The sequence below is a fragment of the Colossoma macropomum genome, unplaced genomic scaffold, assembly GCF_904425465.1.
Source record: "Colossoma macropomum unplaced genomic scaffold, Colossoma_macropomum, whole genome shotgun sequence".
NCBI lineage: Eukaryota > Metazoa > Chordata > Actinopteri > Characiformes > Serrasalmidae > Colossoma > Colossoma macropomum.
Window position 1 is genome coordinate 3,984,148 of NW_023494792.1, and position 13,274 is coordinate 3,997,421.

A 13,274-nucleotide genomic window follows, 5' to 3' on the forward strand; every position below is an offset into this window, starting at 1 on the left:
TTCCATGTCTAATGTAGAAACACAACGATAATACAGCAAATTGCTTCTTTTTAGACATCCATAGCTTGATTCAAGGCATCTCCCAGAGGAATCTTTGAACTCAGCATGGCAGATTAAGATGAATATGGCCTATATTTACTCTAATTACTGTATTATTGCTAGCATGATTCCTAATTGTACAGTGTACAGTTGTTAAACCTGCTTGATAATGCCTAAAATAAAACTGTCTTTAAGACTCCAAATGGAAATCTGAATTTGACATAATAAAATACATTTGTGCACTCACCAATAAAGTAAGTTTCTAAAAATTAGGTCTCTCTATGCACCAAATATGACGTTGGAAATGCTGAGGCAGGTCTTGTCTATATTTAACAGGATTCATTAGAATTTCAGCTGAATTCCTGCTAAAGCCCCTATAGACTCTCCTTATCCTCAATTAAGAGGATCACGTCATTTAAGCTCCTGTATTTAGCAACGTCAGTAAGGACATTGGCAGTTCAGGGCTGAAAAAGAACGTCAAACAACTCAAAGCACTCTCAAGTTAGAAACGGTTACAGAAGTGATACAGCTAAATACCACAAGAACTCAAACTAGTCTTCCTCAGATTAAACAACTTCTGATTGCACTGTCCTTTAGCCAACATTTAAAAGAACAAACCGACAGAAAACAATTGTCTTTTGTTGTGCTTGACTTCAATGGAATGACTGACCTGTGTCTTATCCTGTCCTATTTTTGAGGAAGAAAGTCAAGCACTTTGTGTTTATTGCAAGTCCCCCAAATACTCTCTAATCTCTCAGATTTAAATAAGGCCACTAAAGACCACTGCTCATAAATAATGACCAATAAGACCAAACAATACATAAATTACTCCAAATCTCAGTGTGCAAAGTTGACTTCCACCTGTAGCAGGTGGAAAAAATAGCCCTATCTGAAAGAACAAAATCAATACGCTACAACACAGCACAAACTCTCATAACTTGGATTCATAATTTTTCATACATGCTTATTCTTCACTTAAAAATAACAAAAGTGCCAATAATGGAATTTTCCTGCCTAACAAGAACTGAGCTGGTCATCTCTGGTCAGCTGTATCTGTAGCATACGGTTGATTACTATGGACAATAATTTACTTACATGTCTCAACAGACTTGTTCTTTTACCAAGTACAGAGAAAAGCATCAAAACTATTGCCTGTGATAATTGATGCTACAGACGTGGCAGAATTTATAGAATAAGTTAAAATCAATTCCTTTAAGGAGGCAAAACCCTAACCTGGTCAGTGCTGGTTAAATCTGGGACCAGGTATGGACAACACTGAACAAGAACATAGTCATTGGTCTGAGCATAAAACAGACATCTTTCTTCTAGCAGCTTGATGAAGGATGTTTATACTGTCAGTAAGGTGAGTGTTCTCGCAGGTTTATGGAGAGAATTCAGTCTCGCTCTCCAGGTCCCTGATAGTGTGGCTTGTGTTGTTGTGTGCAAGACTGGTCCGTTCAGCAGCGGTTCAGTTCTGCTCCGAATGACCGAGTGTTCTGTTCGCTGCCTCCAGCATGGCAGAGAGACGTGAGCCCTCATTTGCTAGCAGGTTTGATGGGCTATCAAACTCCAGGATCTATCAGAGAAAGAAAAGGCACAGAGAAGCCCAAAGAGCTTAGACAAATGTTGCCCACAGTGGAGTGCAGCACAGAGGCTGATACAGTAGTTCAACAGTGCCATACAGGTGTATTAGTGTAATAATACAACAAAAATAACAGACGATAAAATCACTGAGAAGATTTCTTTACAAAAATGTCAGACATTGCTGTTCAAATGTTTGGAATCACATATTATTTTAAATACAAATATTAACTTATAAAATGTAGATTTAAATATCATAAACTAGACCCCAAACTCTACTTTAGATGTTTTATTTAATATATAAAGTATTTTCAGAAGAACAGAAAGTTATTATTATTAAATTAATATAATTTAAATATTTTAAAAATGCTGCAGTCTTTTTAGTTGTATATTTTAAGTTGTACTAATATTTTTTGCTTGTTTTATTAATCATTTATGTTACTGCATATTCAATATTAACTCATGAAATGCCAATTAAATCTTATAAACTAAACAAAGGTACTTTAGATGTTTTACTACATTTTATTTTAAGTATTTTAAGTTACTATTACTGGGTTGTAAATTATATACTATAATTATATATACTATAATTATCTGCATACAATAAGTTTGGGGCAAATTATCTACCTGAAGATGTGATCACTACTTTTCAAATATAATGAATTCTGGATATTAATTTTATTATATTTATTAGAATAATCAACGTATATGTCTGTCTGTCTGCCCTGCAATGGACTGGCGACCTGTCCAGGATGCTTCTTGCCTTCCACCCATTGACCGCTGGGATAGGCTCCAGCTCCCCACCCCGCAATCCAGAATAATAAGCGGCTTAGTGTGTGTGTGTGTGTGTGTGTGTGTGTGTGTGTTAGAATAATCAATAGCTCAGTTCATTTTTCTGAACATTTCTTACCTTTTTAAAGCTTCCTAACTTCTTACTAATTATTTGAATTATTTGCACAGGAGTAGCATACTGAACTCATTCTATTTTTATTAAACAAATAAGTTTTCATTAAAAATTCGTCCTCTGAAAAGAGCAGTTTCTGTTGGATTCGTGAAGAAAATTCAGAAGGAGAGTATGTGTATGAGACTGACCTGGCCTTGGTCCAGAACCAAGACTCTGTCACAGCTGAGGACGGTGTTGAGGCGGTGGGCTATGACCAGCGTGGTGCAGCCTTTGAAAGAGGAGCGGATGGTCTCCTGTAAAAGTCGATCTGTCTCTGTGTCAATGGATGCTGTTGCCTCATCCAGCAGCAAAATCTGAGAAAGACATGACGAGCTTACACAAACAGCACATGTTTAGGAGAACAAGTTACAGTCTGAGTATTGAGTGACATGCTGACCCTGTAATCCAGTTTGGATCAGATCATACAGGACTACTCCACAGATCATGTTTCTGCTCTGCCCATTCCTTTCACTGCCCGCTTCCTTTAGCCCTCTTGCGTAACTGAATTCATACCAAAGCTTGACGTTCTGCCATGTGGGGGCAATGTTTCACCATTCTGCAGCTGTTTAGTTTCAGCACAATACCCACAGTTTATGTTTGTGAAAGAGTTTCCCAGCTTGGAACTTTGTTCAGCGAGTGAATATAACAAACAAGTCTATGCATAATGTGAAAATATTACAAATATTATGACAGAATACAAAATGAATTCAATCTAGGATATTCAGTCATATGGAATACAATGTTTTCATTCTTCAGTTCAGTCATGTGGAATCCAAACATAAGAATTCATTTTGGACACAGTCCTGAGAAATCTAAACATAACGATTCATTTTGGGTTCAGCTATATAGGATATAATGTAAGAGATTCATTTTGGGTTCGGCCATAGGGAATCTAATCTAGAGATTCACTTTGTATTCAGTTATAGGGGATGTAATGTAAATGATTTATCTGGATTCAGTCAGGGAATACAATTCTCTGCTATAGGTGAACCAATGTAGAAACTAAATTTCAGTTCAGCAGTTACAGATGATCCAGCACAGGGATACATTAGAGAATCATTTATGTGGATTCATTTTGGATTCTTTCATAGGAGATTCAATGTAGGGATTCATTTTGGATTTAGCCATACAGGTGCTAGTGTAGGAATTCATTTTTGGATTCCATTATAGAGGTTTCAATGCAGGGATTCATTCTGGATCCAGTTATGGGGGTTCCAATGTAGGAATTCACTTTGGATCAAGTTATAGGGGATCCGACACAGGAATTCATTTGGATCTGGTTACAGGAGATCCAATGCAGGAATTTATTTTTGGCTTCTATTATTGGGAAATCTGATGTAGGAATTCATTTTAAATTCTGTTATTGAGGATCCAGTGCAGGCATTCATTCTGAACTCGGTTATGGGAAATCTAAACTGTTGTAAGGGATCCAATGTAGAAATTAATTCTGAATTCTGTTACTGGGGATCTAATGCAGGAATTCATTGTAGACTCTGTTGTTGGGGATTCTAAGCAGACATTCATTACAGATTCTGTTATAGATGATCCACTGTAGGAATTAATTTTGGATTCTATTTATTGGGGATCCAAAGCAGGCATTCATTATTGATTCAGTTACAGATGATCCAATGTAGGAATCCATTTTGGATTCAGACATAGAGAATCAAATATAGGCATTCATTTTGGATTCTATCACAGGTAATTTAAGGCAGGAATTCATTTTGGATTTGTTATTGAGGCTCCAATGCCAGAATTCATTTTGGATTTGTTATTGAGGCTCCAATGCCAGAATTCATTTTGGATTCTGTCACAGAGAATCCAATTTAGGGATTCATTTTGGATTCCATCACAGAAAATCCAGTATAGGGATTATGTCTGGATTCAGTCATAGAGAATCATTTTGAATTTATGAAAGATCTAATCTAGTAATTTCTTTTGGGTTCAGACATAGGGATTCCAATATAATGATTCATTTTGATTCAGTTATAGGGGATCCAATGTACGGGCACATTTTAGACACAAACATACATTTAAAGGTCTTCTTCTACCTTGGCATTCATGCAGTATATAATTTAATGCGTATCAATATGCATGTCTTGTAATCATGCAGCCGACTGCACATGCTCTGACACACATTCCATTAGGAATGTCACCAGGTTCATCTGGGAAAAGCCCTGTCTGGTAACATGCATAAATAGGGAATTATTTTGCACAAAAATTAACATTAATGCAGTGGCAGGACTTGCAGGGAGAGATTGAGCATGTATAAACATGTGATGGAGTTGGTACCTTGCTGTGTCTGAGCAGGGCTCTGGCCACACACAGTAGCTGCCTCTCTCCCACCGAGAAGTTCTCTCCATTCTCCGTCACCTCCGAGTGCAAAGAGTGAGGTAACTGGCTTACCTACAAGCAATGGAATGTGGCATGACCTTTTAAAATCAACATAAAAGTATGAAACAAAACCCAAGGGCTCTTATTCATCAGTCACCTCAGAGTAGAAGTGCTGGGTCAGTTTAACCATGGAAACATTGCTGGGTGCATTAGGATGCAAAATGCAACAAATCAGCAAGCTACCTTTGATTTGATCAATATTACCCCAAACAACCTCACATCATTAAAATGAATTAAACTGTAGACTTGAAATATGCACTGATATAGTTTTTTTCCTGTTGTTTTTCAAGAGGAAGTTCTCCTAATTAACACTTGCCACACAGCTGTACTGTATCATATGATAACTGACAACCTGGGACGGTGCCAATCTGTCTGACACTTTCATTCAAAACTTTCCATATTACAAAACACACACACACACACACACACACACACACTGTACAGTTTTTTTAGATGACTTATTCAATATTTAAAGCATTTTAGGAACATCAATTAATAATTTATTTTAATTATCTACGTACAATCATTTTGATTGATTTAAAAATATCTGCCACAAGATTTGATAGCTTTTGAAATACAAGGCATTCTGGGTATCATTCTGGGTATTCTAACTTCATTCTTGATGGCTTTTCTTTTTATTACAGAATCCACTGCAGCTTCATTTGCCATTCTGGACACTTATAAGTTTTAAATTTTGTCTTATTTATTTAACTGATTTTGTATGATTAAAAACACTGATCCCAAACTTTCGAATGACAGTACATTTCCACCTTCATTTAATGTAATGTTATACTAAGATACCTAGACACAACCGTAGGGGAGTGCTAACTGCATAATGCAATAAACAGTACCATCCAAAAGTCGGAAACCACCTTTCATTTATGTAATTTTGAGTCAAAACAGCCTTTAAGTACAAGATAATCATTTTTCAAGAAATATTTCTGAGGAGATTAGATATAAGATAATCTACTTGTTTAAGGACGTGGAAAGCCAAAGCAAACCAAGGGAAAAACAGACATTTCCAAAACTATAGTTCAAAAATGATTAAAAGATATAGGGTAAGTAGGATGCCTATCAACTGCGGAAGACCTGGTAGACCACCAGAAGAAGAAGCTGCTCACCTCAACATCACTGAATGTGTTGGGAATTTCTCAAATTGTGAGAAGTAAAAAGTGCAACCAGCTTCTAAGACTGAACTTCGGAGGTGTGGAAAAGCATCTCAAAATATCCCAAAATATCCAAACATTCTCTTAAAAACTGCAAATCTTCTGATAATAATACAAGCCATAATACAAGCAAGGGTGGACACACTAAACACTGACACATTTGATATTATATTTAGTTCTTGAGGTTTCTGCATACTGTTCAGTTAAATCCGTTTTGTTTTTTTCTGATACTGAAAAATGAGTAACTTAAATAAATAAATAAATAAATAAACAAAGGGAAGTTTCTGACTCTTGTATAGTACTATACATGACCCAAAGGATGCCCATAACTGGTAAGCATTGCTCTAAATCAGCAGAGCAAGAAGCACTAAGTCATCCCAATGACAGCGCCAATTGTGCTCCCATGGAGTCCCTGGAGTCGAGAAGACGACTATGGCTTCTCTAAAAAATTATGCTCAAGAAGCTGCTGATGGAATCTGTCCAACCAACTCAGCACACAGGTTCTCCTCACTCACCATGTCTTTGATGTGTGTTTTCTCCAGTGCCTCCCAGACCTGCGCATCTGTGTACTGACCCCACGGGTCCAAGTTTGACCTGACCGAGGCAGAGGAACACATTGTGAGAGTTGTACACCAGTCCCTAATTCCAGCACGGGGCGAGTGTGTCTGAGCTGCAGCTGTGATGTGGACTGTACCTGACAGTGCCAATGAAGAGAACAGGCTCTTGGGGGATGACTGACAGCTTGCTTCTCAAGGCTTCCAGCCCTACGTGAGCGATGTTGACACCGTCGATGATGATGGATCCCCCGCTGAGCTCCACTAGTCTGAACAGCGCTACGCCAAGCGAAGATTTTCCTGGAGAAACCGGCGGGCAAAAGTCATTACTTATTTACATCAACACTGATAAAAACAGACACTACGAAGACCTCATTGGACCGTAAGGTCCTAAGAAAACTAAAAGTAACAAACTCCTGTAAATAACAAAGAGAAGTAACAGAAGGGGAGAGAGGTGAGTGATACCTGAGCCGGTCCGGCCTATAATGCCCACTGTCTCGTCTGGGAGGATGTTGAAGGTCAGATTCTTCAGCACCAGGGGTAGCTCGGGACGATAGCGCATTTCCACGTTCTGGAAGCTGATGCTGCCCTGCTGCGGCCAGTTGGGGTCAGGGGCCGAGGGCCCGCTGACCTGCCGAGGAGCCTCTGTCTCCAAGTTCTACAGAAGCAGAGGTCATAACCATGCTTTATAAGAAAGCGCGTACACCTCGGACCCTTCATTGACACCAATGATCATAATTCTTAAGGAAACAGTTCAAAGCATCATAAAGTCCCAGGTTTCACCACAATTCAATATGATTCAACTACTAACACATTATATAAACAGAATATGCCAAACTGTGCAAAAGTCAGAGACCACTAATTTATTTAATATCCAATCATAATGGCTATTAAGTACAACATATTCATTTTTCAGCAACAGGAAAAAAGTAGCATTTGTATATTTTTATATTGATATACATTTAACAGAAAAGTACCTCAACACTTAACACTATCACATTTGTCAGTATTTAGTGTGTCCACCCTTTGCCTTTATTACAGCTTTGAGTCTTTTCAGGAGAGTTGCTTGCAGTTTTTCAAAGAAATAGGATGCTAGGATGTTTTGTCACACCTCCAAAGTTCAGTCTTAGAAGTTGGTTGTATTTTCTGCTTCTCACAGTCCAAGTGATCCCGTTCAGTAATTTTTGAGGTCTGGACTCTGGGGTGGTCAGTCCATTGTTCTGAGAACAGCAGCAGCTTCTTTGTTTGATTTGCAAATTTGTCTCATGTTTCATTTTCTAACAGCTTCTTGACAGCTGTACATCCTTTCAGGAGTCTTCTCACAGTGGAAGGACGGACAAAAACACCTGTGGATTTTCTCTGATCTGAAGCAAAAGTGGAGCTTGATTTTCTCCTCTCTCTCAAAGATGAAAGCTTTAAGTGCTGTTTATTTGACAGTAACAGTTTTGGCGGTCTACCAGGTCTTGCAAGGTTTTCCATTTTCTCTAGTTTCTCTAGTTTCCCTAGTTTAACTTACCACTTATTTTCTTTTGACTTTCCCCTTCGTTATGCAAATGGGTTATCTTACATCTCCTCAGAAACATCTCCTAAAAAAATGAATGGCTTGTACTTAATGGCTGCCTTTTGCAAAATACATGTACAAGTCACCGATCAACAGTATTAAGTCCTCAGATATTGCTGCTTTTTGTAATGAAGGATGCTCTCTGGTTTTTGCACAGAACTGTAAGTATTTAGACTGCATATAACTATTTATGCAGAACACAGACAATGAAAATAAACCATTCTGGATTTCTATGCTTGAAAAAGCTCAAATAATTAATGTATAATTTACTGAATAGTATTTTAATCAATAATAATCAGTTCTATCGTTCTAAAATTAATGCAGTAGAATCTCCAACTTCACAGTGCATCAGTGCATTTTTACACCCCTATATTAAGACCTGTTTCCCTCCTCAAGTCTACCCGAAAGGAGTGTGTCTTATTATAAGACACTTCATTTTAGATCATCTAGCACTGGACAGAAATCCTAACACAAGCTGTGACACTGCTTGTTTTGCTTAAATGAAAGCATGTCTCAAGCAGGCAGAGCTCTAGTTGTAACCCACTGAGCTCAGCGCTCGCTGACCCATGCAGCGTAACAAGCTGATGGCCACAGATTGTTTTGCCAATTCAATACCAAATGCTCTGTCCCCCTCTGTTTGCTGCTGAAATCTGCATGAGTCACAGACATACTCACCTTTATGTAATGATTGATCCTCTCCACTGAAGTAAATCGAGCCTCTGTTTCGGACAGTAGCCTCACGGTGAACTGAAACAGGCCAGTTAGCTGGACAAAGACGGGTGATGGTGACATTTAAAATGACCGTGTTAAACACAATTACATTTTGTACAACAGCAGATTAATTAAGTTCTTCCAAATGTAAAATAAATAATGAACACAACAAGCTTTTGTGAACACAAAGACAAACAAATCAGCTAAATAATCAGCTCTTCTCAATGCAAAACAAAACAATGCAGATAAATAATCAGCTCTTCTCAATGCAAAAAGAAACAATGCAGATAAATAACACAAGAATGTCATCACAATGACCCTTCCACATTAGCCCACACTGCCACACTTAGCTGTTCAACATGATTTTAATACAAATGAGTATTTTTGTTGGTTTTAATAATGTATTACACCTGTACATTTTTGTGACAGTGCTCTGCCATATGCATTTTCCCTTTGTTGTGTTGTCAGCACTCATTAGCACTTCAAAATTTCAGATGTTTAAATCACCTTTGATTTTCAATATGTGCTTTTAATACTTAAAACATCAAAATTCCATAATTATTACAATGGTTGTAAACGTTATTTAACCAGTTAACTTTTTAAATGCTTATTTACACCACGATTCTGATGTATATGGTTAAAATGATCAATAATGGTCTTAAGAGGTAAAAGTCTTCAGAACTTTTTGTGCTTTGTAATATTAATCTCGTAACAATGTCAGACTTTTAGTGAACAGGAGATGTGGGAGTTTTATTTTTGTCAAAATGATCACATCTTAAAAAACTTGACCATCTTGGCCTTTCGAGTGTTAACAATAGTTTGGAAAAAAAAATGACCAAATCATTTCTTAGGCAAAATCTACTCTTCATACCAAGCTAGACACTTCGATGAATATGAAAGTTGGTAAATAGTTTTACGTTAACAAACCTTTACTTGGAAAATATTTTGAAAAATCTTTTTTTTTAAAATGTCAAAAGAAGGCAAAGTGTCCCTAAACTTTTGGCTGACAGTGCATGTGTGTATGTGAAGCAGTGAGAGCGTTTTATGGATATTGTACCTGCACGGCGTAGGAGATGGCCAGGCCGGCGTAGGCTGGGGGGATGTGGCCGTGCATGAAGACGATAAGCAGAGCCACAGTGGTGATGAGTGTGATGCTGATGAGGTCTAAACGCACGGCCAGCCAGCGCATAGCACAACTGAACAGGTAGTGAGCCGCCTGGTTAGTGTCCAGCAGAGCCTGATATCTAGACACAAACAAGCAAAGTATGTAATTAGTAAAATGTTTCACTGAAAACACTCTGATAACATTGAGTTGAGTTGTCTTCTCACAGTGGAAGGACTGACTTTTTTTGATTTTTTTCAGATCTGTAGCAAGAGTGGAGCTTGATTTTCTCCTCTTTCAAAGATGAAAGCCTTATCTGATGGTGACAGTTGTGGTGATCTACCAAGTTTTGCATAGTTGTCTGAAGTGGCATTTTATCTCCAGTTTTGGAAACTTTTTTTTTGCTTATTTCCCTTTAACTTTCCTCTTCCTTGTACAAGTGGATTATCATATACACTCTCAGAAATAAAGGTAGTAAACTGTCACTGGGGCAGGCCCCTCTTGTCACTGGGGTGGTCCCCTCAGGGGTACATCTCAGTACCTTTAGTCAGGGAACATAACTGTACCATAATCCATTGAAATTATATTTTCTAAGTTGTACTGACTCCACACACCCCGTCTCGTCTCCAGGCTTTTTATTTTATTGTTATGTTTTGAAACATTAGGTTATGAAAAGGAACAAATACATACTTTTCACCTGGAAAATCTTATTTAAGGTACACAATTGAATCTTAAAACCACTGTTGTACCTTTGAGGGAACATTTACATTGTTTGTACCTTGATGAATAAAACATGTACCTGCACAGAACCTTTATTTCCCACAGTGTAAATAAATGAAGGGTGGTGTCTGAAGTTTACACAGAATTGTATTTCTGTAGTATGATTTCCTGCACCTCTGCTGAAAAGCAACGTTTTCAGGTGACTGACTGTTTGCTAAGGGTAGCTAAATAGTTATTGCGCCATTCTTCTTTTATTGTCTTGATTATGCTCAGTATAGAACATATTATTAGCTGATGACCTGAAGCAATTTACAAAAAAGCAAAAAAAGATGAGACATTCTTTAGATGGTTGGCCGAAGAGCTGTTTAGTAGCTATCAACCCAAACTTAACCGCCCCTAAAGCAGGCTGGGCATGCAGGATAAGTTGCCATGGTGATGTATCCTGGTAAAAAGCGATACATCATCGTAAGACGGAAAATCCACAGTTAGCTCTGTAAAGTTATAAAGTTAGCTGGCTAAACAAAAAAATCCTGCTTTGCAAGACACACTGCAGAATTAGGAAACACTGCCTCAGGGTAACCGTGTTTGCTATCGGGATGTGACTATTTGCTGTCAAACTGTGGTGCTGACATACGAATGTGGTCTAAATCAGAAATGAAAAGACAAAATCCAATATGCTTTTTCCACTGTTATGGTAATAAAAAGTCAGACATGCAGATATGCAGGGAAAAAAAAGCAAATACATCTGAGTGTTCACCTAAAAACAGCCTAACCAAAATCTCTACTGCTATTTTTCAAAAAATGAGGAGCTCCAAATAGGCTTTAGAGTAAATGTCAGCAGAAGAGCAGGCTCACCTGTGCAGGAAGTCGGCCCCTCGGCCGTAGGCGTGGATGGTGGACAGGCCCTGAAGGCTGCTGGTGATATGAGAGGTGAAAGGTGATTGGCTGATGTTCTCCAGCCTTTTCAGCTCACGAATCAGCACCCTTTGGAGACAGAGAGTGATTCAGGAAAAAAAAAACTTTTTGAAAAAAAAAAAATCCCACACCTCATCACGAAGTCACACAAGTCACACAATATTCCCAGTTAAGCAGGCCTGAAGTGTGATCAAAGCTGTCTGACTGCGGGTCTCGCCGAGCCATACGCCATGTGACAGGTTAGTGGCTTATGAGTTGGAAGCCCACAGGGGACAATAAGTGTGAAGCTGAAGGGCGCATCCTGGCAGAGCTCGAGTCATTTCTGAGGCTTCTGCGCTGATTTATAGGGACTTTTATAAGGCCTGTCACACGTCAATGCTAAACCCAGCAGGACAGCAGTGTCTGGGCCTGCAGCAATGTGAGAGATAGGCCTTTATTGGCTAAAGGTGGGGTGATTTCTACTTTTAGACACAGAATAAAATAGGCAAAGGCTGTGAATAACAGGATGGCTATGAATCACCCTTTTTCTCATTAAAAGGACTGGGATGAGCACGAGGAAGAAAAGGGGCGATGCATGAAAGCAGAAATCCTTCTCTCAGAAACAGAGTCTTTCAAAATATGTTTACAACGGATGTTTGAGAGACAGTTGCTTGGTTGGTGGTTCATTAGGGAAGCCATTACTAAGAAAAAAAAATTGGGAAAATGAGCAAGTTCAGCTACATTTGAAAATATTTTCTGCCACTGCTGATGCCTGCCATCATTTATATAGTATTTGTTCTACGTTATCCTCAACATTAAAAGAATAAAACATTTTAATAAAGCTCAAAAATGCTGACATGGCTGCCCATGATTGAAGGGAAGAGGCAAACAGTATGCATCATTTCATCTACATAACAATAACTCACCCATAACAGATTTCAATAATAATGAGCCAAATCCCTAAAGTATTCATTTTTGCTTGTGAAAGTTCATTCTAAGTTTAAGCAGAGCAGCTGTTCCTTCCAGCCTATTTTTCCTCCTAGTGCAAAGATTATTTGAAATGCTTCAAAATAGGGATGCACAATATATTGTTTACTAATTCTTATTGCAATATTGGCTTCTGCAATACTGAACTTATTATGTGCTTTGAGCATGCTGAACTACTTTAGATGTTCCAGATGAGTTTCTGTGGGTGTTCTGATGAATCAAGAGACTCATGTGATCCAACAAAGTTGGTCACAAAAATGCTGGCTGATCTTTAACCTTGCTACATAAACATGCTTTTAACCTTTTGCAAATATACTTGACTTGATAACACTTTTTCTTCGTTGTTTGTTTTTCATTAAAAATAATTAAGCTTGGCCCTTATTAACACGGGCCCTATCACTGAGGGATTCCATCTGTGACTGAGGCTATGTTCGCACTACAAGCCTTGTTGCTCAAAGCCAATTTTTTGCTCATATCCAATCTCTCTGACACAATGGTTCACACTCGTTTAGGTAAGTGATTCAAATCTGTCATTAATGTGAACAAACCGGCATCCTGAAATGACCCGTATGAGCACATCCTACTCAGTAGCATCACAAGAATGAATCACATGCGTCACGTGCAT

At 38.3% G+C, this 13,274-nt stretch overlaps 1 protein-coding gene across 1 annotated transcript in view; it reads right to left on the minus strand.

Annotated features, from left to right (window-relative positions):
* The window catches only part of wu:fb13g09 (multidrug resistance-associated protein 5), a 52,535-nt gene continuing 39,261 nt past the window's right edge, over nucleotides 1-13,274 (minus strand). The window contains exons 21-29 of the mRNA XM_036575623.1: nucleotides 11,624-11,752; nucleotides 10,004-10,190; nucleotides 8,911-9,000; nucleotides 7,140-7,332; nucleotides 6,815-6,974; nucleotides 6,636-6,714; nucleotides 4,853-4,966; nucleotides 2,713-2,877; nucleotides 1-1,615 (exon numbers count right to left, since the gene is read on the minus strand). Coding sequence (XP_036431516.1) covers nucleotides 1,508-1,615; nucleotides 2,713-2,877; nucleotides 4,853-4,966; nucleotides 6,636-6,714; nucleotides 6,815-6,974; nucleotides 7,140-7,332; nucleotides 8,911-9,000; nucleotides 10,004-10,190; nucleotides 11,624-11,752 — 1,225 coding nt within the window. The 3' untranslated portion in view covers nucleotides 1-1,507. The remainder of the gene's footprint in view (nucleotides 1,616-2,712; nucleotides 2,878-4,852; nucleotides 4,967-6,635; nucleotides 6,715-6,814; nucleotides 6,975-7,139; nucleotides 7,333-8,910; nucleotides 9,001-10,003; nucleotides 10,191-11,623; nucleotides 11,753-13,274) is intronic.